Raw genomic sequence first — 25774 nt, 5'->3', positions numbered from 1 at the left:
TTGAGTTTCTGTATGAGAGCGCCATCTGGCGTTTGGATGTAGCATATCATTTCACCGTAATTCATTGAGAAGCATAGCAAGCAAAAACTGAAGGAAGATAAAAGTAAGTACATTTACTACAGTAAAAACTAAAGTATACTACAGTATTGTTTTCGCGTGGGAAGGATCTGAGGTAAAATTTTGCTGTGCATTTCTGATTACAGTGTTAGCAGCAAAGTTAACCAAAAGATTAACCAAAGGATGCTAAAATGATAAGACCATCACACTTTATAAATTAAACTGATTTCTATTTTTTTAATAAAAAGATAACTATTAGTAAATAAACGTTTCTAAGAGTTAATGAGCATACTTTCGTTTAAAATTCAACAACAATTTTTAAAGCCTGCCACGGTTTTGACGCAACGTGGTATGAAACTGTCATCCGACCAGCTGTGAAGTTATGTGAAAGCATGGAACGGGGAACAAGGAAATAGCCCGTGCCGGGGGCGAACGCGTCGTTCGGTCTTTCGTGTTAAAACTTTACACAAGACCAAAACATTTAAGGCAAAACATGCATAGCACTTACTAAAGATGGATGTCATCTCGTGATGAACAAAGTTGGGCTTTGGACCCATTCATCAATTTGTTATCTGTTGTTTCGCTCAAAGGCGGAGTGTTTCAACAAAGTGTCCGGACTTTTTTGTTTTTCAACGTACGTATACTTACTTGCCTGTTGTTTTTAAACAACAGCGGGTTTACACGCACAAATAACTTTTGTTTGGCTCAATGGATCGCATTAGAGAGATTGCGGGGAGTAATGAAGACTGGATGTCGTGTTTGCCAGAGAAACTGTGGGATGTCTCTTTGACAAATCTCTCAATACCAGGTGAGCTCCTGTTAAGTTACAGAAAGTGAGGAAAGGTAGAAAAGCAAAAGGCCTATTTATATCTTGAACACGTATATCAAACAATCATTTAAGACACATTTTATTTATTTATTATAGTATTTATATTGTACTTGACTAAAGTAACATTTTACATTAACGTTTTAAAATTGTTTCTATATATATTTTTAAAATAGATTAATATATAAATCAATAAATCCTAAACTTGTTTACAGGTAGCCATGATGCAATGAGCTACTGTCTGGATATCACTTCTCCATTGATAAGGTCAGAGTCAGATACCTTCAGGTTACTGGACAGAGTTTGCTGCTGTTTCACCCGGCCATCTATTTATAAATGGGCAACTACTCAGGCATGCAAACGTCTCATTCACTTATTGGTTATTGTATTGATGGCTTACAGTGTATCCATATCTATTGTGTCTTTTGTATTTGCACCATTATATCAGAGCTTCTTACGTTGCAAACAATATTTGCAGGTCCAAAACATTGTGGAGCAACTTGCAGCAGGCATTCGATACTTTGATCTCCGAATTGCCCACAAACAGTATGATTCATCCAATGAGCTTTACTTCACTCATGTGATATACACACATGCAACGGTTGTTGTAAGTACAAACAATTGGTTCGGCTACTTTATTTCATGCGTTTTCCATTTTTTTGAACATGTATTGTGTTTTATAGGAAACTCTACAGACAGTTGCTTCGTGGCTTGAGTGTCATCCTAAAGAAATTGTCATCCTGGCTTGTAGTCATTTTGAAGGTCTGGATCATAAAGTTCATGAGGACTTTATCTACTCCCTGAAGAAAATCTTTGGCAGTAAGCTGTGCCCTCGAAATGTAAGTAAATGTAAATAACTCAAATAGGAAAACGAACAATTAATATATGACAAAATGTTTCATGTTTGGACACGTTAAATACCTTTTTAAAGACCTCTTGAACTCAAAATGAAAAAAAAAGTTTTGTGTTTTACTTTAGTCTGTGATTAGTTAATCCCATGCTTGCATACATTTAAAAGACTAAAATTATTTTGACCATTTTTTTCTCCTCTGTGAAAACATACCAACATTTTATCATACACTACACTAATTCTTGTCCAATCAGATGATTTCTAGAATGAGAATGTCACTTCCTTTAATTATACCACCTGAAACTGACTAGCAAGCAGACTCGTGCCTATGATGTAACTAAGGCCTAGTCCACACGGACACGGGTGTTATAACTGGAGTTTGTCCTCAAAAAAAAAAATCCTGTCCACACATGATTGGTTTAAAAGAAATCTCCGTCCTCATGAAAAAGCAAAAAACACTCTATCAAGCGCTGTCTAAGAGATTTCTACACCAATAGGTGGCGATATAATCCAAATCGTAAAGCCACCTTGACCAATCTGAAGCCTGACAAAGTCACGTCGCAAGGCAAAAACATTGTTTTTACTGTCTACATGACAATATTGCAACTGGTGTTTCTTAAAATCCTCACCCTGGCAGGGGTTTTCAAAAATGTTTGGTTTCAGTGCCCTGATACTGTGTTTTCATGTAGAAAAACCGCATAAAAAAGTCACGGACGGTTATAAAAATACCCATGTCCGTGTGGACTAGGCCTAAAAGTCTTAGCCAAACTGCCTTAAGTCCGGAATACACTGCACGATTTTTAGCTGTTCCAGACGAAAGATTGCCATTGTGACACAATCGTCGCGATTTCTGTGATCGGGGCTCTTTATCAGTGGTCCTATGTCGTACAGTGAGAGAGGTTCAAGAACGGCAGTTTTCCCGGTCTTTTGTCCAAAAATAGCCTACGATAGTTTTCTGACAGTGTCATTGTGGGTTCACACCAGCCGCGTTTGAGGCATCAAAATCACGTCTACCGCGCCTAGTTTGCCGCTTGAACAGTTTGAGTTTAAAAGAAATCGCTTGAAATTCTAGTCATCGAAACATTCACGCGGAAATTCGCGTCATGGGAGGGGCTTCTGCAACTCCACTAGCTTCCTGTAATCACTTCACTACTAGAGCAAGCTCCTGATTGGTTAACGCGGCACGTTTTTCTGCCAAAGTTCAAATTTTTCAACTCGCCCGAATGAGGCGGAATTACATCTACCGCTAAACGCCTCATTCGCACCAAGAGACCTCCAGACGCGGGTCAACATGTCTTTACATTGACTTAACATTGAAATCACTTGCGCTTGAAACCTCTACCGCGGCTGGTGTGAACGCAGCATCAGAAATTCAGCATGAACAACACACAGTGTGTTTGCTGCTATGAACTGCGTACTGGTATTTGTTTACCACTAGCGCATGCTGGTGATGTGCGCTAACGTGTAGGGTGGCCATTTGTGCCAGTTCCACCTGACACGTCCCGAACATGTTTTCGGGTTCGTTCTCCGGAAGTCGCGTTGCTCGACCGCATATGTCATCGAGGTTCTCACATTTCAGTTAAAATACATAAAAAAATTATGATTTATTTCTTTTTAAGACATACAATCATTGTAGTTTCATTCTTACCTTTAAATGTAACGGTTGCTTTTCTGAATTTAAACCTGAAATATTAAACCTTGATGACGTATGCGGTCGACCAACACGACTTCCGGAGAATGAACCCGAAAACATGTTCGGGACGTGTCCAGCGGAACTGGCACGAATGGCCACCCTACTAACGTGTGACTAGGGCTGTAATGATATATCACGTGTCCCATTAAAAAGACGTGTCTAAAATAGTTTTTGTATCGCATGGCTGCAATTCTATGTTTCATGCGCAGCTTGTGCATGTACTTTGGTGTTTTGGTCAGTAAGAACTCCTTATCAATCTAAAATCATTATGAGTCGGAGTCGTTTAAAACGTGCATTTAAAAAGGCACCGTTAAACAAAATCACTCAAAATATTCTTTATTATCATGAAAATTCCTGAAACAATTTGAAAAACGGCGATATAAATATTCTTCTAGACATTTCCTGGAATAGGGTTTGTAATGCTACTTCTTCTGTGGCACAATTGGAGTTTCTGCACGAGGGCGCCCTCTGGCTTTTGGATGTGGCGGCATTTCACAGTAATTCATTCATTGAGAAAACGCGCATTTGCACGATAAATCGTTACATCCCTACGTGTGACGTAGCCGTCGAAGCCTCCGTGCCATCATCGTGCAGTTTACATGCTTGTCCTACCCAAGTTTAAATGATCCAGTGTGGTAATAATCTTCTAGGAGTGTAAAAATCCTGCAGTGTATTCCGGGCTTTACACGATTTTAAGACAGAAAAACTGCCTTGTACAATTTAGTGCAAAATATGTACATATCTAAATATGTTTCCATTACAAATTTTTTCTTGTTATTAAGTGCCCACTCAAAAATATTTTTATAGGAGGGAGTTTTAACCTTGCGCAGCCTATGGACTTCAGGCTATCAGGTTGTTCTGTCATACGAGGACCAATCTGCAGCGCGGCATAAGGAGCTTTGGCCTGCTATCCCATACCTTTGGGCCAACAAGCCAAACGGTGAAGAGCTGATCCAGTACCTTGAATGGCAGAAACAACGCGGTCGACCTGGTAAAATGATTGCAAAATAGACTAAAGTGTCATTTAAATTTATATCATGTTAATGTTTAATGCCCACTATGCGTATTTCTGTTATGCAGAGGGGTTCTTCGTAGCCGGCCTTAATTTGACAACGGAGAGATGTTTTATTGCCTCGCACCCTCTGGTGTCTCTCCAGACTCTAACCATGGAAAACTGGGATTGTGTGAGGAAATGGCTAGAGGATCAGAAACCAGGAGCTGAATCCACAAGTTTAAACATCATAGCGGGCGACTTCATTGGACCTGTACCATTCTGCTCACTTGTTATCGCTCTAAACAAAAAACTGCTTTAATGAAGGAGCTGGTTAAGCAGAACGCTTTAGATGAAAGGTCTTTTAGGTATAGGTTAAGAAATCGTATGGGTCACAAACAATCAGTGCAGAGAATTTATTAAAACTGCACCTTTTCTCAGTTACTGAATATGTGAAAAAGCTGTTTACACATCAGACAAAAATGCTCCCTAGCTTTTACTGGGGTGGTACCCTTTAAAAAAAGTCTTAATATGTAGCATTTAGGTATAGATTTTGTACAAATATGTACCTTTGAGGTCCTGTTATGAACTACTGGGGTACAAAGGTGTACTTTTTGAAAGAGTGACCATTTTTCGGACAGTTTACAAGCTTTGTACAGTATTCATCGCTCTATAGTGTATGCAGTTTCTATGAAGCCTAAATGCTGACACTGCACATTATTTAGTTGCCAGTATATTTACGAGAGTGTCATATAAGAATATTTTTCGATCATGCTGAAAATTTCCCAGTGGGGTAAAAACTTGCACATTTTTGATAAAAAGACAACCTGCACATATTTTACTACTGTTTTTTACACGTTTAATATTTGACATTTACACATTCACTTTGTCGTCTTATTGAATTTATTGAAAACTTTTGAGTGCATTATTAGCAAATAAATATTTACACAACATTACTGCAGTGAGTGTTTAAATGATTTTGGATGTTTTAGTCCTGGGCCGTCTGTTGCTAGGTGACCTGAAACAGCTTCTTGTAGCGGCCATATGCAGCTTGGCTAATGATGACCTTGACGTTGGCAATACAGTCATCTCCCACATCATCCACTGCCTGAACTGTTGCCTCTTTATACAGCCACCTGTGCAGGACAAAAAAAACAACACTGAGAAACCTGTGGATAAAAATGATGTATATTCCCAAAGTCATTTTTTACCCAACACTTACGCTAATTGAGGGCTGTTGAGCTGCACCTTGATGGTCATAGTTTGTTTTCCAGTAGACTTCAAGACAGCTTCTTCAATCTTTTCTTTTAATACATCCAGCCCATGTTGTTTCAGAGCCGATATAGAAAGAACCTGAGGATCACTATCCTGGTATCTGTAGAACAACACACCCACAAACTTTGTCTATAAATTTTGTGAAGATGCTTAATAGCAAAATGTTGCTGAGTAGTTTTATGCACACTGTTATACATTTGCTAGAGTGAACGATGGTTGTTAGTTGGCTCCCTTGATGGTAACCACAAAGTTGATGGCACCTATTGACTTCTATAGTAGAAAAAAACAAATCGACTATCCACCCGTTTCTTGACGTAAATGTGGGCGCTGCCATCTTTCAAACTTTATAAACTATAATAACTAGCTTCCGGTAATGATGCCATCTTGGACTCCTGAGAGTCACTGCGCAACGTACCAAATGGCAACAAATGGAAAATCTATCGTAAATTATTCCAAGTCCAAGATGCCATCGTTACCAGAAGCTAGTTGTTATAGTTTCTAAAGTTTGAATTTTTTTACAAAATCGCATCGATTACCCGCAAAAGACCTTTATTAACCCTCTGCAAAGGATGGATGCGCTTTTATAAGGTTTAAAGTCAGAAGTTGTTCCCTGATCCCTGTTTTTTATCGTTATAAAGCTTGGAAGAGCAAGGACATTTACTTAAATAACTCCAAATATGTTCATCTGAAAGAAGATGGACATGTAGTGTTTGAATTATGTCAATAATTATGGGGGACCCCTGGCCAAGCCACCCCCCCTTGTCATTATAGAGTCGCCATGATTTCACAAAGTAAGATGTGACATTTTTTGTTGGTCCTGGATCAACGTTTTAATTAACGAAACCCCAAATTACCCTTAACTCAAACCCTAATCATTTTTACCCCTCAAATTAGTGTGAAATATTAGTTTGAGAAGATTTTTTTTAAAAGCCCCTAATTAGGGCAGGGCAAAAAAATAGATTTTTCGATTAATCGTTTTTTTAAAACGTGGTCGATTCAAAACCGATTCTCAAAGAGCCGAATCGATTTTTTCTTTCATATTTATTTCCGCAAACATTGAACGTTAGATAAATGGCTTTTAATTTTTTTATTATTTACCCACTTGTAAACTGCTGTTCACTGTTCTTTTTTATTAATATAGTATTTGTATTAAATCTATATTTATTGAGTTGAATCGAATATAAAAAGCGACCTGAGAACCAGAATCGAAAATTGAATTGAGAATCGAAATCGAATTGATATGTAACATCTGAATCGATACCCAGCCCTAACCCTAAATATAATAACTAAAGATTTTTACAGTAAAAGAGGTGAAAAAATTCACACGCAGGGTAACTGACTCGTCTGTCAATTCCTCCAGAAAACAGCGTGAGGCGCACTTGAGAGTTTACTTTTATTTCAGACAGAAATCTTTGTTGCAAAATTGGGAGAAATAATGGATAGAACTGCTTTGTGGCACACTGCCACTGGCAGCGCAGGACGAGAATTTTAAAGTCATGTAGTATTTTAATTTGAATAAAATAATTTCAATTTATATTTTTGTGTTTTATAGAGGGTTCCTCAAAGCTTATAGGATGTCCGGGGCCCCCCTCAATTCAAACACTGTGGACATGTGAATCTTGGATTGTGTGAGTAAATCATGAGGTCATTTTTTTAATTGGCTGTAGTATCCCTTTAAAATCCCTAAGATTATGTATGAGCAATAGTAATAGTTGTATAAAGTGCAATTTTAAAAGTGACTATCTAACGTGAAATATTTAATTATTTATTTCTTAATAAAATTAGTACAGAGCATAAAGTAAATAGCTATGCCTCACCCTTCAATAAGGTCAATCTTGTTGAGCACCTCTATTATGTTGTCAAATAGCCGATCTGGAATCTGAAGATTCTTCAGTACATTCAGTACATTGACCTTCTGATTAACACTTTCTGGATGACTAATGTCTCTCACATGAACTATGAGGTCCTGTAAAAGCAAAAGGTATTAAAATGTTCTCAAACACTGTTAATCATATTTATTTTCTACGTATTTTTATGACATGTATTCTGGATACACACGGAATGTGCCACATCTTCCAGGGTGGCAGAGAAAGAGTCAATAAGCTGGTGAGGGAGCTGTGACAGAAATCCAATGGTGTCTACATAAAGTACAGTCATGTGACTTGGCAGCTGTCCTGCGTGTACTGTAACATCCAAGGTGGCAAAGAGCTGATCTTTAGGTTGGAGACCAGCATCACCAGTCAGTGCTTTAATCAAAGTTGTTTTACCTTTGGAGACAAAGACTGTTAATGAGTTCCTGATCATAACTAAAACCGATACCACAGATTCATATCCAAGTCTCACCGCAGTTGGTGTAGCCCATGACGGAGATGATGGGAAAGTCTTTCTGTTTACGTTGGGAGCGGAGAAGGTGTCTCTTCCTCCTAAGTCGCTCCAGGGCTGAACGGATCTTCAGCTCTCTCTCCTTCAACAACCGCTGCTGTACTTCATACAGGGTTTCACCTGGAGATCAGCTGAGACTTTAGTAACTTCCAAGACTTTTTGTAAATGCAATTTTAAACCAGAACTGGCTTACAGTAGCAATGACACCAAACGGTAGTAAGAAAAGCATGTAGTTTGACATCGGATTAACTATTTAAAATGTGAAAAGCATATTCTTGTCCTTACCTGAGCCCATGATGTACCTTGAGCCACCACCTTGCTGGTCTAAGTTTGCTACTTCATTTCTGAGCCGGGATCTTGTGAGTTTAAACAGCAAACAGATCCATGTTCAATTAGAAAGATCAATGGTCATGAAAGTTATTACAGGAATAAAGGTGGGTGATTCTCACAAAATTCAGATTTGGAAGGTATCCAGCATCCAAATTTTTAAAAAGCCCTTGAAGCCAATAATTTTTTTGCACATTTAAGATTAAGGTCTGAACTTACTATATTTTTACAGGATTTAAAAAAATATTTCCTATAGAATTTTATCATTATAAAAAAATATCATTACCGCAACATGATATAACATTATATGCATTTACAAACTCATGTTTCGGTAATGAGAACTAAAAAGTTGTCTATGTACTATGACAAACAAAATTTAAACTTTTACCTGGTAGCCATCTTGAGTGTCACAGTCAATTATGTCCATTCCAACAATTTTTTTTCCAGAAAATGTTAGTTTCTTGAGGGCTTACAATGATTGAAAATTATTGCGGAGGATGAGAAAATTGGTCTTGGACACATTTATATTAATTATTATTGCCTCTACATTTACCAATGATCACCAAATACCACGTTTCTTTACTGTAAATGTTTATAGTATAACATGCACTAAGCTTTTTATTTTTTAGAATTTTTAATGATACATTTTCCATGTCAAAGAACCCAAATCCAGTCATGGACACGTTGCGGTAATGAAAAATTGGTTTGTATGATGTAATTTGAAATCATGTGAAAAATAGTACATAAAGAGATGTTTGTAACTGTATGCTTCTTATTTTGATAGCATTTACTTTTTTATCAAAATGTTTCATGACACCTCATAAATCTAATTTTGCGAGAATCACCCAGGTGTAAATACACTAAACTACCAATAAAATCAAAATAAAACTGCATGTCCACATGTGCACCATTTGGGACAAAGCATACTAAACCCACACTACCTCAGCATATCCCATCATGCATCATGTTCTGGGTATAAATTCTAAGAAGTTTTGCCAAGACCATGAGAGATCTCATAAAAAACTTTTCAGTGTAAATAATGATTACCGTATTTTCAGGACGCACTTTTTTTCATAGTTTGGCTGGTCCTGCGACTTAAAGTCAGGTGCGACTTATATGGCAAAATTAACATGAACCAATATAAAACATTACTGTCTACAGCCACCAGAGGGCGTTTTATGCTGCTCTTCTAGACCACTCCTGAAAGAATGAACTGAAAACAATTGAAACTGTAAGCTTAAAGACAACTGAGAAAGACTTAACAAAATGACCCCAAAAAGAAAATCCTATTCTGCAGATTACAAACTGCAATTATTAAAATATGCAGCCGAAAATAATAATTTTCTAAATAAATGCGACTTATAGTCAAGTGCGACTTATATATGTTTTTTCCTCTTGATGATGCATTTTTTGACTAATGCGACTTATACTCCGGAGCGATTTATAGTCTGAAAAATACGGTACATATAATTTGGTAGTAAAACATAAAGCGATTTTATTGGTGCAAACTGCAGAGATATATGGGTTACGTATTTTGTAAAACATTTTTAATCACAAAAATTGAAACACCACTATAATTAAATTGTGTTGTTTGTCCTGGGATTACTGAACAAACATTAACTTTTATAAAGTTGCATGCATAAAATAAAGAGGTTTTTTTACAGGTGCAAAGAATTCTTCCTCTGAAGGTTTCAGGCACTTGCTTAGTGTGTCCCATTGGGTACGAAATTCTACATGCACACCTGGGATCTTCACAAAAATACTATGGCCAAATACATAATGTAGTAATAAAGTGGTCAAGTGCAAATACCACAAGTGTGGGTATTCACTAGGTATTTACCTGAGCAAAGGTATCTCCGCCAAAGAGATCTGCAGTTTGGCTTCTTTTGTTTTAGCATTGCAACGAAAGATATGGAGAACGAGTGAGTATCTATCAAGAACTTTAACTCCCCAAGCTTCCTGCAGTTCTTTCTGGAACACAAATAATTATTAGCTTGTCACTGCTTGCTTCCCAAAGCAATTACTGTCACCTATACAAGTATAGAGAATTATTACTTCTGATGAAAACAGTGGCGGCCGGTGACTTCTTTTGTCGAGGGCGCACGATGCGAAGTTCCTCACAACATGTATGTAGCCCGTCATGTGTGTGGTTCGTAATTTCAAAATATGTGTTCTGCGCATCGAGTGATCCTATGCAGACGTGTCTAAAGGGTTTATGATAAAATAGACGCTCGCGTTTGCCAGATACTCTCATAATCTCATGCGTAATCAGAGTTTACTGTAAAGGGAGTGTCTTGCGTGTATTTTGTGAACGTGAGCATCTCTTTCATCATAAACGGTTTTGACGCGTGTGCAGCAGGCACTTATCTTGACAAAACACGAGATGCACATGGTTCACATGACGCAACAAACACATATTTTGAAAATACAAGCAACACACATGACACTCCGAACACATATTTTGAATTTGCTCCCCTCGGATGAGCAGTCACGATCCGCCACTGGATGAGAATATTATGAATTTATTACTACAATTGTGGTACTTTACAGCTACCATGACTGTCCCGATAGATCTTAATGGTCAATTATCAGCTTTTTTGGTATTCATTCAAAGTACACCATATTGGTTAGGAAAGTTAAAAGACACTCACCTCTGATGACGGCGAAAGACGTTCCACGTTCACAAAGACAGCCGTGACCCCAGCTGTTGCTTTGATCTTCTCTTTTCAACACGTCAGAGCAGAGAAAATGTCAATTTGAGTATAAAACTAAACTATTTGTTAAATTGAAGTAAACTATTTACCTGTTAGAGTCTGAAAGTTTCCCTTGCCGAATATTTTTTTCTTCTCTGGTGTCTTGGTGGAGAGGATGATCTTGTCAATAACAGTCCAGTTCTGCAAGGTGTTCACCAGACCAACAGCCTCATCCATTTGAAGTGCAGCTGGAAAGTGTAAAATATCTGTATTGTTAGATATCTCCTATTTTATTTTCCTGTGCAAAACCAGGATTTCAGGAATTATTATCCAAAGAATTGTCTTTTTTAGATATTTATTTAAAGGCGGAGTGCATGAACTTTGAAAGCCAATGTTGACATTTGAAATCACCAATAGAACCTGGATCTTCTTTTGCCAGACCCGCCCCACACAACCCAGACAATGATGTCGGCTCCAGGCCCCTTACTGCTAATTGGCTACAAGTGTGTTTTGGTAGTCGGCCCGACTCTCTCTTCCAGTGTTTTTCAAAAATCATGCACCCCGCCTTTAAGCAGTCTAAGTGTAATCAGAAAAAACATAAACTGTACAGTTTTACCTGTGGTTAGATGTTGCTTTTTGCTGCCCCATTTCACGTCAGGATGAACGATGAAGACCCTGTGGTCTTCTTCACCAATACCTACAGGTATCTGTTGCTGAAACAGCTCCTCTATTTCTGCCTCATCAATTTCATCTTCCTCTAAACTGTCCTGATCTGTGCTGTGGTTTTTGAACGTGCAAGTTGTCAAAGAAAAAGTCCTTGCTGGGACTAATGATACTGTCTTTAAACTTTGTTTAGGATATGGTGACCCAACACCCACTTTAGCAAATTGTAAGGTACATCGAGAAAAGCTGACTGGTTTGCATTTTGAAAAATTCATGTACCATCTCCCAATAACATGTTTTGTGGATATCCTCCATGCACATCTGCATAAAAATACATGCTTGGTCAAGTATTGTAACTTGGTTAAATCCATCTTCTCAGATTACAATATAAAGAGCGCACAAATCATGTTAGACTAAACTCATAGTTCAAAAAATCTATACACGTCCAACAAAGATATTTTTCAACTTATTTTGCAACTTACTACACAATTTCACCATGCATGTTTTGATGTGTCTTCCTTCCCTGTGTGTTTAAAAAGAGACGGTTGATCTGCATCGCCACCTGTAGTCTTGAAGTAGTAATTTTTATTAACGGAAAATAAAAAATAATTATATTTAAACTTACATGTTTTTAATGTTTATGAATGCAAATCTTAGAATATTATAATATTTCTAAAAGTACTTGAACATGTTAAGTATGTACACATACACGTGCCAAAAATACGTGAGGACTTTTATTTTGAATGTTTTGGAGTGGGCAGAAGGTGTTTTCACTCTGCTGTCTGCACGCTGTCACTGTATCAATGTCTTCTGTATTTAAAGCAATGTCAAGTGAGTTACATTTTTATCATTTGCCCTAACTATTTACATTATTTTATATATTTTTAGATAATAATTAAACCAGGCACATTGACACGGTTTTTTATTTTTACTTTGCCTCTATTTACATTCACACATTGACTGTTTGCATTTGGCAAAACGCTTTTTTTATATCGACTGCGTTCAATGACATATGCATGTCTCTGGCACATATTCCATAATGCACATCTGTCTTTATACAAAAGTGCAAACTTTATTAAAATTTACGAGGGGGGTGTTGGTTTGTTTAAACTTTAAAGAGTTAAATCACTGATCGTGTCGCAGGTAATGAATAATCTCTTGTTCACCCTGTAGAGTTTCGCCTTGCTGTGGTGCAGTTACATGTGTCAAAGATCAAGGCTGACAATTTAAGAAAAGCACAAAAGCTTGTGAAAGAGGCTGCAGTGCAAGGTGCAAAAGTAGTAGTCCTACCTGTAAGTTACATATATGTACATTCTCTAGGTTAATGTGTACATTTTAGGTGAGTTATTGGATTATACTTCTGTAGATGATACATAAATTCACATACTGATCAGTATTATCTCAGAATATATCAATCTGTTTTATGTTAATGCAAAAAAGAATATTCAAATGGTCGTCTTCTATTAATGTACTAATATTCCATTGTCCATGTTTGTTGTAGGAGTGCTTTAACTCCCCATATGGAACCGGATTCTTTGCCGAGTATGCTGAGAAGATCCCAGGAGAATCCACACAGATGTTGTCAGAGACAGCCAAAGAGTGTGGGATCTATTTAGTGGGTGGTGAGACCTTCAGTCCAAAGCATCACATTTGGTGTAATTGAAGTCCCATCAATGTACCTAACCTCAGTGTGTTTGTGTGTTGTAGGTTCCATACCAGAGGAGGATGGGGGGAAGCTCTATAACACCTGTTCGGTTTTTGGTCCTGATGGAAAGCTGCTTGTAAAACACAGAAAAGTGTGCATTTCAATAATATATAAACAAAAAATTACATAAAAGCAGTGTTTTAAGCTATGTTGGATATGATGCATGGGTCAATGGCAAAAACGGTTTGGCAAGATGAGAAATTATTTTTATTATTTTTATTTTTTTTAACTTGTTTTAAAAGCATGCAACAGGTTTATTTCAATGGACATGTATTTATGTTAATTTATGCAATTCAAGACTGAATGGACCTGAAAATGTCAAATGGTGTAACCGCCAATTGTGCCAAAGAATGAGAAATATTAAATATTTGATCCACCTTGATGGCATGTAAGCGTAATCATAAATTTTTTTAATATTATTTTATTAGTTATTTCAAAAGGTACATTTTAATGCGTTTTTGCAATATTTGTCCTGACGTGCTGAAAACAGCTCTGTTTTTTTAAATAATCTTTGACAAATTATATAAAAATGTATGTAAAAAATCATATTAAACTGAACTAGATGATTATATTTTATTCCACATTTTTTATTAATATATTTATATTTTAATTAAAAAAAATACTAGTCACACCAATTGACACAGACCGGTTACACCACATTGACATTTTTGCAATTATCCCCCAAATATTCTTTCAAAATTAAATAAAACCAGAAATTTTAGACTCAAAAAAGAGAATGAAAGTGATCTGCAAATTTATTTAGAAATTTTAACCCTTTTACATTTCATTTATCCATAGGAAGGAACACAAAATAATTAATGTCACGTCATTGACCCACATCCATATTTTTTTTAAAGGTGCAGTGTGTAACTTTTAAAAGTATCTAATGACAGAAATGCAATCTAATATACATAACTATATTATCAGGGGTGTATAAAGACCTTGCATAATGAACTGTTATGTGTTTATTACCTTAGAATGAGCCGTTTTTATTTACATACACCGCGGGTCCCCTTACATGGAAGTCGCCATTTTGTGCCCCAAACAGACAAGCTGCTCTAAAAAGTGTGTTTTGTCACTAATTCTGTATTTTTTCCTAGACAACATGTTTGTCCTGTGGCGGCTACCGTAGCTTCTCTATGCATTTTGGTGAACGGTGGACTGAGACGTTGGTTGCAATTTACAATCTCACTGCTAGATGGCACTAAAATCGACACACTGCACCTTTAAATAAATTGTTGTTTAGTTGTTTTGTCAGCATCATAGTCCTATAGGTAGATATTTTATTAAGAAAATAAAGATGCCTTGAAAAACATAAAATATTTAAATTCATGTATTCATAATATTTCCTCTACTTCCCCTGCAGATTCATCTCTTCGATATTGACGTACCTGGAAAAATACGTTTTCAGGAATCTGAAACATTAAGCCCAGGAAACAGTTTGTCCGTGTTTGAGACACGTGAGTTTTTAATATTGAGTTCTTCACCATGTTCCCTTTATGTTGTGCTCTGTGATGTCATACTGTGTATCCGCTATTTGCAGCATTTTGTAAAGTAGGTGTGGGGATTTGTTACGACATTCGCTTTTCGGAGCTTGCGCAGATCTATGCCAAGAAAGGCGAGTGTACTTAGAATAACACATGTCTTGTGTACTAAATATACAGTACTTTATATAATTGCTAATTTCTCTCTCTGTGTAGGTTGCCAGCTTTTGCTATATCCTGGTGCCTTCAATATGACCACAGGACCGGCTCACTGGGAGCTGCTGCAGAGAGGGAGGGCGGTATCCAGAATCTATATGCTTTGTTGTCCTTTGTACCTCTATGTACGACAGTTTGTGTCCTCTTAACAGGGCAGTAGATAATCAAGTTTATGTGGCCACTGCTTCACCAGCAAGAGATGAGACGGCCAGCTATGTGGCCTGGGGTCACAGCTCTGTAGTTAACCCTTGGTAAGGGCTCTCTTATTGCTGTTTCATCAGTTACATGGTTTTATGTATTAACATGGTAAAGGTGACTTTTTTACGCAGGGGTGAGGTTATTACGAAAGCTGGGACAGAAGAGGCTGTTGTGTATGCTGACATAGGTGGGGTTCCAAAAACAGCTGCATTTATTTATTTGTTAACATTATAAGTTAATCATAAACATTAATAGAAAGTTGTTTTTTCTCTTCTCTTCTCCAGACCTGCAGTACTTGGCTGATGTGCGTCAGCAAATCCCGATCACCGCCCAGAGACGTAATGACATATATAGTGTAAATGCTGTTCAGGAAGGCTGACGTGCAGGTTGGTGTGGTTTATGTGAATACTCGGTTTAATGTGTTGAGACAAGCCACCGTCATTTGGTGTTATTATAAGAGTCACCCGGCAATGATGTTATAATGGGACTCATGATTTGAACGCTGTTGCTATAAAATGAAAATGATATTGACATAGTTAAAATGTCTTAATACATCAGTAAATGTATTGTACTGCTATTACAGGACAAGGAAATTGTTTTTCTAAATCCAATGCTAAGATTTGTTTGCTAAAATAAATAATGTCATTTTAATTATCATTATAGTACTGAAGTATAATTTATTCTGTTCTAAAACCTTGCATCGCTTCACTGTCATGAGTCACTGTGTCATTTTTTTACAAAGATATCAGAAGCATCTATATCAAATGGCCTTGTATAGCCTATTTTGTGCGAATTGTTGCCTCTGGTGGATTAATTCCCGAATCTGATTGACAATTGTTACCATAAAACTTGTTTCCTAGTAGCGCCCCCTGTTGCTTACAGAGGACCACTTTAGGCACACTACGGAAAGCATAATGGACAAAATCCATGCAAAAAAATTTATAATAATTTCCCAATTATACTAATTAATTTCCCAAAAAACTTTAATCAGCTTAACTTAGCCCTAATAAGACCCTTGGGGTCAATCTTACACCCAAGACACTTTTCTTTAGTTTGAAAACATGGTTCCCTTCATCTCAGTGAAATAAGATTTTGTGACTTTTTCAAATTATCTGTCAACATTCATATAAAAAAACGGGCTTGATTCGGTCGTTCAAATTTTTTTTTACCTTAAATAGTCCCTTTGGGATAAAAATGACCCCAATTAAAAATGAATGGGAAATGCAAAAAAAACATTTTTTTCTTTTTATTTGTCAAAAAAAATCAATGCATCCAGAATAAATCAACACAGAAAAGTAGGCTTGGTACTAGAGCACAAATGCAAACATTTCAAAATGCATCAAAAACTACAAAAAATTCTACTATTTAAAATAATATTTATTTTTAATGACCTTTCTAATGTTTATATACACATAAATTCACAACATGTATTACTAAAGTAGTGATTTGTAGTTGGTCACATCCAGTGAAACAAATGGGTCTCTATGGCCCTCTACTGGTCGAAATGATTAATTTCTTAAACTGTAATTCTTTTGTTTTTTTTCTAAACACTGATGGCTGAATTCAACACATAACATCTAGATCAATATCTAAAAACAATTTAAATCAAATTTAGATAATAATTTATGTTAATTTTTCACAAAAATTTGATATTTTACAGGCAAGCTGAGGAATTTAGTGATAAACGGGTACAAAAGTACATATCTCCCAAAACACAGCATTAATGTATAGATGGGAAGTAAGCAAAAAAAAGTATTATAAATATATAATATTATAAATATGTAAAAAATATATTATTTGTATCATTAAAAATTTATATATTTTTTGTAGTCACTCTTTTAAACTCTGGGCTCATTTTTACCCCCGCGGAACTATAACGTATACAGGAAAATTGGGTCTTATGAGGGTTTATATATTAGTGGAAATTATAATGATTAAAGTATTTGCAGTATTTGAGTGATAATGTTGTTTGGGACTTATTCATTAAAGTATTAATATCTTTCTAAACAAACATTCACATCTTTTGTAAAAGCATTTTTATTTCTCTGTGGCACAACTAAATAAGGTCAAACAAGATCAAAAGGGCTGTAAATGACAACTTCACAAGGTTTATAGCTTGTAATTTTATATAGCTTTATAATGTCCATCAAAATCCACAAACATTTCCCACAAAAATCTATACAGATATACATAGAAATATAAATATAGTTTTAGAATAGAGTCGACTGAATGATTCTGGGATGCCACAGCACTTATAAATAACTCATAGATATAATTCATTGCATGTCTACAAATTGTAGAAAACTTACTAAAACAACACCTCTTTCTGGCTCATCGAGTTAATGTGCACAGCTGTATGGTTTAACATTGAACTTTGCCCTCTTTTAACTCTTTTTAATGTAGGGGTGAGGTAAACACAAAAGCTGGGTTACAAAAGGTTGTTTTGTATGCTGATGTAGGTAAGTTTTGTGCCAGGTGCATTTAGAGTAAACTGATCATCTATGTCTGCTCTGTGTAAATCTCTAATTCAGTTCTTGATAGCTCATGTTGTTTACAATCTTTGTTGCCTAAAATTACAATTTAAACCAATTGAACTGTTCAGATTGGTTCACAATATGCTGAACAGAGCATGTTTTAGTGTCTTTGTGTGATTTAATGTTTTTACTGTATATCCAAGTACACTTTATGTATGTATGCACAACATATAAACCATAAACATAAAAACTATGCAGAAAGTCCTAACTTCAGAAAGTCTATATGAATTGTTAGTTATCAGTCACATTACCATAAATGTGGAGGTTGGCACAAAACAAGGATATTTTAATTACTTGGAAGAACAAATGCTTTATAAGCTGTTCAAATTGAAATAAATTATATTTACATTGCAATTTTGTGTCTACTGTACGTGTTATATTGTACTGTACACACTGAAACTCTAAAAACAGTAAAAACATATATAAATATTTTAGATTAAAAAATGTCCTGCTATAATGAGCATAAAATAATTTTTTTACCAATCTATACACTCCAAAAAAACTGTTGCTTTGGATCGTAATCATAGAAGAACCGTTTTTAGTGCCATATAGCAACGGTGAAGCACCAGTGAAGCACCTGTGTAGAACCATATAGGTGCCATATAGAACCACTATAGCACCAAATATGGTTCTACATAGCACTATATGGTTCTACACAGGTGCTTCACTGGTGCTTCACCGGTGCTATATGGCACTAAAAACGGTTCTTCTATGATTACGAGCAAAGAACCACTTTTGGTGCTATATAGCACCGCTTGTTTCTAGAGTGTAACAACCCTTTTAAAGGGACAGTTCACCCAAAAAAGTATATTCTGTCATCATTTACCCAGACTCAAGTTGTTTCAAATCTGTATACATTTCTGTGATCTGCTAAATGTATTTGTTTTTCTTTGTTCTGATATTCGTAATCAAATCACAAAGCAGGAGCAACCCTAAATTCCATAGCAGGAAAAAATAATATGGAAGTCAGTGGTGCCCCAAAACTGTTTATAAACATTGTTCTGCTGAACACAAAGATATTTTGAGTAAAAAAATGTATACAGATTTGAAACTAAGTGAGAGTCAGGAAATGTTAACAGAATTTTCATTTTTGGGTGAACTATCCCTTCAACAGATAATCTTTCATTTCATTTTTTAGTTAAAATGATGTTTTGTTGAAGAAATGTATAATGTAACACTGTGTTCCAGCCTTAGGCATGATCTTTTAATCTCTTTGACAACTATCTAGGACAAGCTGTTCTGTTGTGAATGTTAAATATCCCACACGTAACTCAGGCAACAATGTCGGTTAGTAGACATACCCCTTAGTGCTGATTGGCTACAAGTGTGTTTCGGTACGCGGCTTGACTCCCTTTGCCAAAGTGTTTTTCAAAAATCATGTAGCCTGCCTTTAAGGATCCATGCATTTAATCTTAAAATTGTATCAAAGTTATAAATATTAATACAATTTTGGGAACTTCAGGCAAGAAAATTTATCATTTTGTCTAATACCAAGTTACAGTATATAGATCTTTGATAATTTGATAGTTTATTATGAGTGATTCAACTCAAATCAGATTATAAAATGATACAGTGAATCACCCCCAGCAGGCCACAACACACAGGGACACTCCACTTTTTTTGAAAATATGCTAATTTTCCAGCTCCCCTAGAGTTAAACATTTGTTTTTCACCGTTTTGGAATCAACTCAGCCGATCTCCGGGTCCGGCGGGGCCACTTTTAGCATAGCTTAGCATAATCCACCGAATCCGACTAGACCATCAGCATCGCACAAAAACATAACCAAAGAGTTTCAAAATCTTTCCTATTCAAAACTTGACTCTTCTGTAGCCACATTGTGTAACAAGACCGACGGAAAATGAAAGGTTACGATTTTCTAGACCGATCTGTCTAAGAACTACACTCTCACTCTGGCGCAATAATCAAGGACTTTGCTGCTGCAACATGAATACAGTAGGCGCAGTGATATTACGCACTGCAGGAAAATAATCCCCTTTCAATAGCAGGGGACTATTTTCATGCGCTGCGCAACATCACCGCGCCCGCTGCAGGCAGCCATGTATGTTACATCAGCAAAGTCCTTAACCACCACGCCAGCATAAAAGTACAGTTCCCTACCATATCGGCCTAGAAAATCACTACTTTTTATTTTGTAAGCAATGTAACGACACAAGGGTCAAGTTTCAAATAGTAAAAATATCGAAACTCCTTGGTTATTTTCCGTGCGATGCCAATGGTCCAATCACATTCAATAGACCATGCCAAGCCATGCGAAGAGCCGCCAAACCCGGAGATCAGCTGAATTAACTCCAAAACGGCAAAAATCCAATGCCCAACTCTAGGGGAGCTGGAAAATGAGCATACCTTCAAAAAAAAGTGGATTTTCATTTTTGGGTGAACTATCCCTTTAACAGATAATCTTTCATTTCATTTTTTAGTTAAAATGACGTTTAGTTGAAGAAATGTATAATGTAACACTTGTGTTCCAGCCTTGGGCATGAACTTTTAATCTCTTTGACAGCTATCTAGGACAAGCTGTTCTGTTGTGAATGTTAAATATCCCACACGCAACTCAGGCAACAATGTCGGTTAGTAGACATACCCCTTACTGCTGACTGGCTACAAGTGTGTTTCGTTACGTGGCCCGACTCCCTTTGCCAAACTGTTTTTCAAAAATCATGTACCCTGCCTTAAAGAATCCATGCATTTAATCTTAAAATTGTATCAAAGTAATACATATTAATACAATTTTGGGAACTTCAGGCTATTTTTTGTGCGATGCTAATGGTCTAATCACACTCAATAGATTATGCTAAGCTATGCTAAGAGCCGCCAAACCTGGAGATCAGCTGAATTAATTCCAAAACGGTAAAAATCTAATGTTTAACTCTGGAAAATGAGCATACCTTCAAAAAAAAGTGGAGTGTCCCTTTAATAATCAGTACAACAGTGCGTGGCATCTACCCAGACCATATTATATTATACGGTGTATTATATTAGGCTATACATCAGTCTCTGGTAGGGAAGCCCACTGCTCCATGTTCATGGTGATCATCTCAGTTTCTTCACTGCATGAATCATCTGCAACACAGACCATAGATAATCGTCAGGAAGACCTTAAAACCATATTCATACTAACACATAGGACTTCAGTACTTTTGCAGACCTGCCAACCTTTACGCATTTTGCGTAACAGATACGCATTTAGACATCAAACTACGCTGCTACGATTTGTCACTTCAAAATACGCGAAAAGCCTTTGGTGGCTTTGAGTTAAACTGTCTGTGCATTTGCGCACTAGGCAACTCGTCTATCTGTGTAACCGCATTGGGCAGCAACCTGTTGGTAAAAGACGACGTCGACCAATCATAGCGCTAGTTTTAAACTCTTCAAAGCGGAGAGCGGGGAGCCATCGAAGCGAATAACGAAAATAACGAAATTGTTTTTCATCCCGGTCCATCTTCATACTGTGACTTGTTTTACAAGGTAGGATGGTTCTAAACACCGTTTTTAAAGGTAAATGGGCAGGGTATGGGAATTGTGAATTGGATCCACTGTAATAAGCCTGCCAACCAGGGGCGTCTAGACGCCTTACTGTTGTACGTGCCCTAGTGTAAATCTGTTGTACCCAGTGTCCTATGTTGTGCCTCAAGTTTAAGTTTTTACTTTATTTGCCAGTATATTCATTTAAATTGTTAATCGCGCCAAAAAAACTGAGCTATATGAACCGTAATTCACGCTTGTAAACACGTTGCAGTCCCACAAGACAAACTGGCGCGAGCGCGCAGAAATCGATGTGTTTACTTTTTGTAGCACTCTGCCGCCGCTCACTCAGAAGAGCATGTGATGTGAGGCACGCGAGAAAACATGACAAAACAAAAGTACGCTTCTGAATTTAAATCAATCTTATTCTTACTCGATTGTTACTGGCTCCTGTCGATGTACATTAGATTTTTTTGTGCAGAGCAGGGAAATAGAAGCAGAAAGTATAGATGATGAGGGAGGTATATGAACTATATCCTCAGCCAGTCAAAACCAAGTATAGAGGTTTGCATTATTGCTGAGAAAATCAATGTTTGTGTACTGTTCTGTATTGTCAGATATGACATTACTGTTTAGTTCACTAGATCTACTTTAGAACACTACATAAACAGTTGGCATCACTGCTGAAAAAAAAGCAGTATACCAGCAAGACCAGCATATGTTGTGTTTTGTTGCTGGTTTGCTGGTGACCAGCATAGACCAGCTTAATTCTCATGATGATTTGGTGCTGGTTTAGCTGGTGGTCATCATCAGCATACCAGCACCACCAAGACCATGTTGTGTTTTGCTGCTGTATGCTGGTGTCCACCAGCTAAACCAGCATGGGAATTATGCTGGTTTATGCTGTTTTTTCAGCAGGTTTAAACACTATGCAGATAATATACACAAAAGGATCATACACATATGTTTTTTATTGTATTAGCAGCTAAGTAATGTTATTGTAAATTTGTGTAAAAGACTCATTATCATCAGTACTGTAGAATGCACATTTGCTAACATGGCATTTATGCATTAAAACATATTAATACTGTTCATGTTAGGTATGTTAAAGAAAAAGTAGTGGTAGGCCTGCTGTGCCCCATTAGAGGTTCATGTCAACGTGCCTGCTGGAATATAAAGCAAGGACATAGCATGCTATTTGTTGATTCTTTGTTATTTATAATGTCCCATGTATTTAAGACATATGCCATAAGCATATTGTTTAATAGGCATATTTTTGGAGGTTGCCTTTTCATTAACCTGATAACCTGCGCGAGGGCGTGGAAGAGTTCTTCATAGCCTACTTGTATGTTGAAAGACTAGATATGGTGGTGAGTGGGAACAATTTGCTTAGTAATAAGTTGTAGTAATAAGTCATAAGTAAGCATGTGAACTCAATCACTACTGATCAGCAAATGTGCCTGACCTCGCGCCGCGCCGCTGCGGTAAGTTGCTACTCAAAAAATTTTTCCAAGGTTGGCAGGTCTGCTTTTGTACCTCTACGTCTGTAATGTTTTTTTCTGTCCTTGTCCAGTTTCCTCTGGATACACAGAGACAGAGCCACCAGTAGGAAAACAACCACGCACATCACAGTGGTAAACATCCACAGAAATTTTGAATGTCGTCCATCTTCTAGACTTGACTTTACACCATCTAACCACAAACACAAAAAAACTCATGTCGCCTTTATACAAAATAATATCCTGATTTTTGAAACCCCACAGATTTGTGTTCCAGTAAGCAGCGTAAAAGGTCATGGGTTTGATCCAAGGAAACACTCATCATCTACTATACAAAAATGTATAGCTTATAATGCACTGTACTGCAACTCAATTTGAATATGAGTGTCTGCCAAAGACATGCCGTATTGATTCTGTTGTTAATGTGATGTCACACTGATAAATCCCTGCCCATTGCCAATGATTGACATTCTGCATTACCATAGTTTCCACCCTCAGCAAGTTGTACGCTGTATTACACTTATATTACTTAAAAAAGGGCATATTTGCCCTTTAATGCTTTGTAAAGTATCAAAAAAGGGATTGTCAAGCTCTTGCTATACTTTGCTTTTCTAGTTTGGAATCAAACTTTTAAATACTGTACTGTTCAAGTTATCCAGGACTCCACTTGTTTTGCATATTATTTGGTGTATGCAAAAAGGTTTACTGAACATGAATAAAGGCACTCACAGTTTGTTGCAGTCAAAGTTTCGTTCAGCATTTTGTTTTCTATGACACATGATACAGCAGTTTCTGGTGAAATGTTGATGGATAGGACACTGGTGATGTTGTAGAGTCCAGACTGTGGTAAAGTATTTACATATGTGGTAACTCTTGTATCTGAAGGGCGCTGTGTGTGGTTGATTCGCCAGTAGATGTTTGGAACAGGAAATCCTCCTGTAGTATTACACACCAGTCGAGTTTCTTCTCCGTTCATAATGTTCTTCCTTAATAAAGTAGGATGACTGAAATGAGCTACAAAATAGAAAGGCCAAGATGTAATTCGTGCTATTTTGACTTTAAAGTCAAATTTATAGCATCACTAAATTTAATGGGACCCTCTTTCGCTCTCTGGCCCCTAAACAGGCTGTATAAGCCAAATTGTTACTTGCAAATATTTAAAGCTGACTGATATGTTATCGCATAGCACTAAAGCAAATCATTGGGTTTAAATAGTTTTATTCTTACCTGCTACAGAGAGGCAGACTGTGCAAATAAGGACACTGTTTTCTTGACCATGAACCTTTAGATGTAAACTGTAGTTTTGTGCATCTGATAAATGTATATCACGCATCTCCAATGTGAAGTCTCCAGTATTGGAGGCCGCAGATGAGACAGTGGTCCGGGACACATTTTGCGAGTCAATCCATTCTGTGATGTGTACTTTCATGTCTCTTCTCCATTCAGATGAGATGAGTAGGGCGGTCAAATTTTTTACCCCATTATAAATACAGGGAAGATGGACATTCTCTCCGACTACTCCAATTATGCATTTATCAGCTAGATATAGAGATAAAGTTTTATTATTGTGTAGTATATAGCTTACAATGTATCAATACAAAATCAAACAGTCATTTAAATGGATAATTCACCAAAAAATTTAAATGTATCATTATTTACACCTTCAAATATTTTGTTGTTAACCCAGTTTTTTTTATTGTTTGGCGTTTTCTAGTTACTGTGGATGGTGACCACCTCGTGCACCATTCACTCCTATTGTAATAAGAAAACCTTTCAAGCTTCAGAATGGCCCAAAAATGTTAAAAAACTCTACTTGACATGTGTCATATATTTTAAGTGTCCTAAAACATTTACTCCTCTACTTTCTTGTTGTGGATATCATAGTTGCATTATTCAAAAGTAAACATCATTAAACTGCCTTAACAACAGTTCAGTCACAGGTAATGTGCACTGAAAGAAGAAACACTTAAAAAAGCAAAATTTTTGGGTGAACTATCCCTATAATTCAAACACACCTCACAATACTTACCTTGTGATGTGACGAGACTTAATGTGAGAAGTAAAGCACTGAAGCAGGTCCGTTCCATCACATAAATGTGATTTATGATTTAAAGAGCTCCTCAGGTAAAAAGCGGACACAGCGTACTAAAGATTTATTGTCACATTATATCTTCGAGCCAAACCTAAAGCAAAATACACGCAACACCCTACACGCAACACAACAGTCCTCTGTTTTAGTGCCAGCAGTCAAATGAAGTGAAAAAAACTGTACTGCTAATTTTCATAAATGTTGCTCAGTATGCTCACATGCCAATAAACAGTGTAATGCGTATAAAAAGAAATAAAACTATTGTTGACCATGACTCAGATGCAGGTTTCACAGGTAGTTTCATTTCTTTAAATTAAGTGTTTTGTCAGAACAAGTTTGACAACTTGTCATACTAGACCTTCCCAAAAACGGTCAAATATATCACCCTTTTCATATTCACAACAGGAAGTATGCATGCAAGACTGTCCCATGTCTTAAATCTGGCAAAGTGCAGTGCCCTTAACCACACTAAACCCACACTTTCTCGAATACTGCTTTAGAGTGATATTCAAGGCTGAGTGTATCCCATCATGCATCATGTTCAGGATGTAACAGTGAGACTTTTGCCCAAACCTCGACAGTTGTCGTGGAAACTTTTAATTGTTAAAAGGATATAATTTTGATAGCAAAACAAAAAGTGTTGCACATTTAATTGGTGCAAGCATGTATTTTGTAAAACATCTGCAACTGCTTTTATTACATAATTAGAAACGCCATTAATTGTGTCGTTTATTCAGGGACTACAGAATAAGCAATACTTTAATAAAGCTGCAAGTACAAAATGAAGAGCTTTTTAGGGGCGGTAAGA

At 36.7% G+C, this 25774-nt stretch overlaps 4 protein-coding genes across 9 annotated transcripts; 2 read left to right on the top strand and 2 right to left on the bottom strand.

The window, feature by feature from the left end:
• Positions 1 to 436: 436 nt before the first annotated feature.
• On the top strand, positions 437 to 5373 carry plcxd1.2 (phospholipase C, X domain containing 1, tandem duplicate 2). Of its 2 annotated transcripts, XM_055213278.2 has the most exons (7): positions 437 to 691; positions 780 to 865; positions 1099 to 1235; positions 1362 to 1490; positions 1567 to 1722; positions 4234 to 4417; positions 4507 to 5373. In XM_055213278.2, the coding sequence occupies exons 1-7, from the start codon at positions 588 to 590 to the stop codon at positions 4737 to 4739; spliced, it is 1029 nt and encodes a 342-aa protein (XP_055069253.2). In that variant the 5' UTR covers positions 437 to 587; the 3' UTR covers positions 4740 to 5373. The 2 variants fall into 2 exon arrangements, with proteins under 2 accessions (XP_055069253.2, XP_055069254.2); XM_055213279.2 differs by having other exon boundaries at positions 533 to 865.
• Positions 5303 to 12300, bottom strand: gtpbp6 (GTP binding protein 6 (putative)). The gene is made up of 10 exons (XM_073870305.1): positions 11711 to 12300; positions 11205 to 11342; positions 11053 to 11123; positions 10242 to 10372; positions 8360 to 8430; positions 8036 to 8194; positions 7751 to 7959; positions 7510 to 7658; positions 5640 to 5792; positions 5303 to 5553 (listed from the first exon to the last, which is right to left on the bottom strand). Exons 1-10 carry the CDS (start codon positions 12126 to 12128, stop codon positions 5427 to 5429), a joined length of 1626 nt encoding a protein of 541 aa, XP_073726406.1. The 5' UTR covers positions 12129 to 12300; the 3' UTR covers positions 5303 to 5426.
• A 159-nt stretch (positions 12301 to 12459) lies between these two features.
• Positions 12460 to 23623, top strand: nit2 (nitrilase family, member 2). Of its 4 annotated transcripts, XR_012370732.1 has the most exons (12): positions 12460 to 12588; positions 12931 to 13049; positions 13259 to 13379; positions 13465 to 13553; positions 14829 to 14922; positions 15006 to 15080; positions 15163 to 15244; positions 15318 to 15413; positions 15492 to 15547; positions 15645 to 15746; positions 17764 to 17819; positions 22952 to 23623. XR_012370732.1 is itself a non-coding variant. In XM_073870307.1 (11 exons), exons 1-10 carry the CDS (start codon positions 12501 to 12503, stop codon positions 15737 to 15739), a joined length of 915 nt encoding a protein of 304 aa, XP_073726408.1. In that variant the 5' UTR covers positions 12460 to 12500; the 3' UTR covers positions 15740 to 15746; positions 22952 to 23623. The 4 variants fall into 4 exon arrangements, 3 of the variants coding, with proteins under 3 accessions (XP_073726408.1, XP_073726407.1, XP_073726409.1); XM_073870307.1 differs by lacking the exon at positions 17764 to 17819; XM_073870306.1 differs by lacking the exons at positions 17764 to 17819; positions 22952 to 23623 and having other exon boundaries at positions 15645 to 16017.
• Positions 20148 to 25046, bottom strand: LOC129450478 (ICOS ligand). Of its 2 annotated transcripts, XR_012370733.1 has the most exons (6): positions 24907 to 25046; positions 24105 to 24416; positions 23607 to 23891; positions 22915 to 23070; positions 20802 to 20976; positions 20148 to 20259 (listed from the first exon to the last, which is right to left on the bottom strand). XR_012370733.1 is itself a non-coding variant. In XM_055213281.2 (5 exons), exons 1-5 carry the CDS (start codon positions 24962 to 24964, stop codon positions 20897 to 20899), a joined length of 891 nt encoding a protein of 296 aa, XP_055069256.2. In that variant the 5' UTR covers positions 24965 to 25046; the 3' UTR covers positions 20791 to 20896. The 2 variants fall into 2 exon arrangements, 1 of the variants encoding a protein (XP_055069256.2); XM_055213281.2 differs by lacking the exon at positions 20148 to 20259 and having other exon boundaries at positions 20791 to 20976.
• Positions 25047 to 25774: the final 728 nt, after the last annotated feature.

This window comes from Misgurnus anguillicaudatus, chromosome 8 (assembly GCF_027580225.2).
Source record: "Misgurnus anguillicaudatus chromosome 8, ASM2758022v2, whole genome shotgun sequence".
Classification (NCBI taxonomy): Eukaryota; Metazoa; Chordata; class Actinopteri; order Cypriniformes; family Cobitidae; genus Misgurnus; species Misgurnus anguillicaudatus.
Note: the sequence above shows the minus strand (reverse complement) of the source record. Positions and strands in the feature narration are given on the sequence as shown.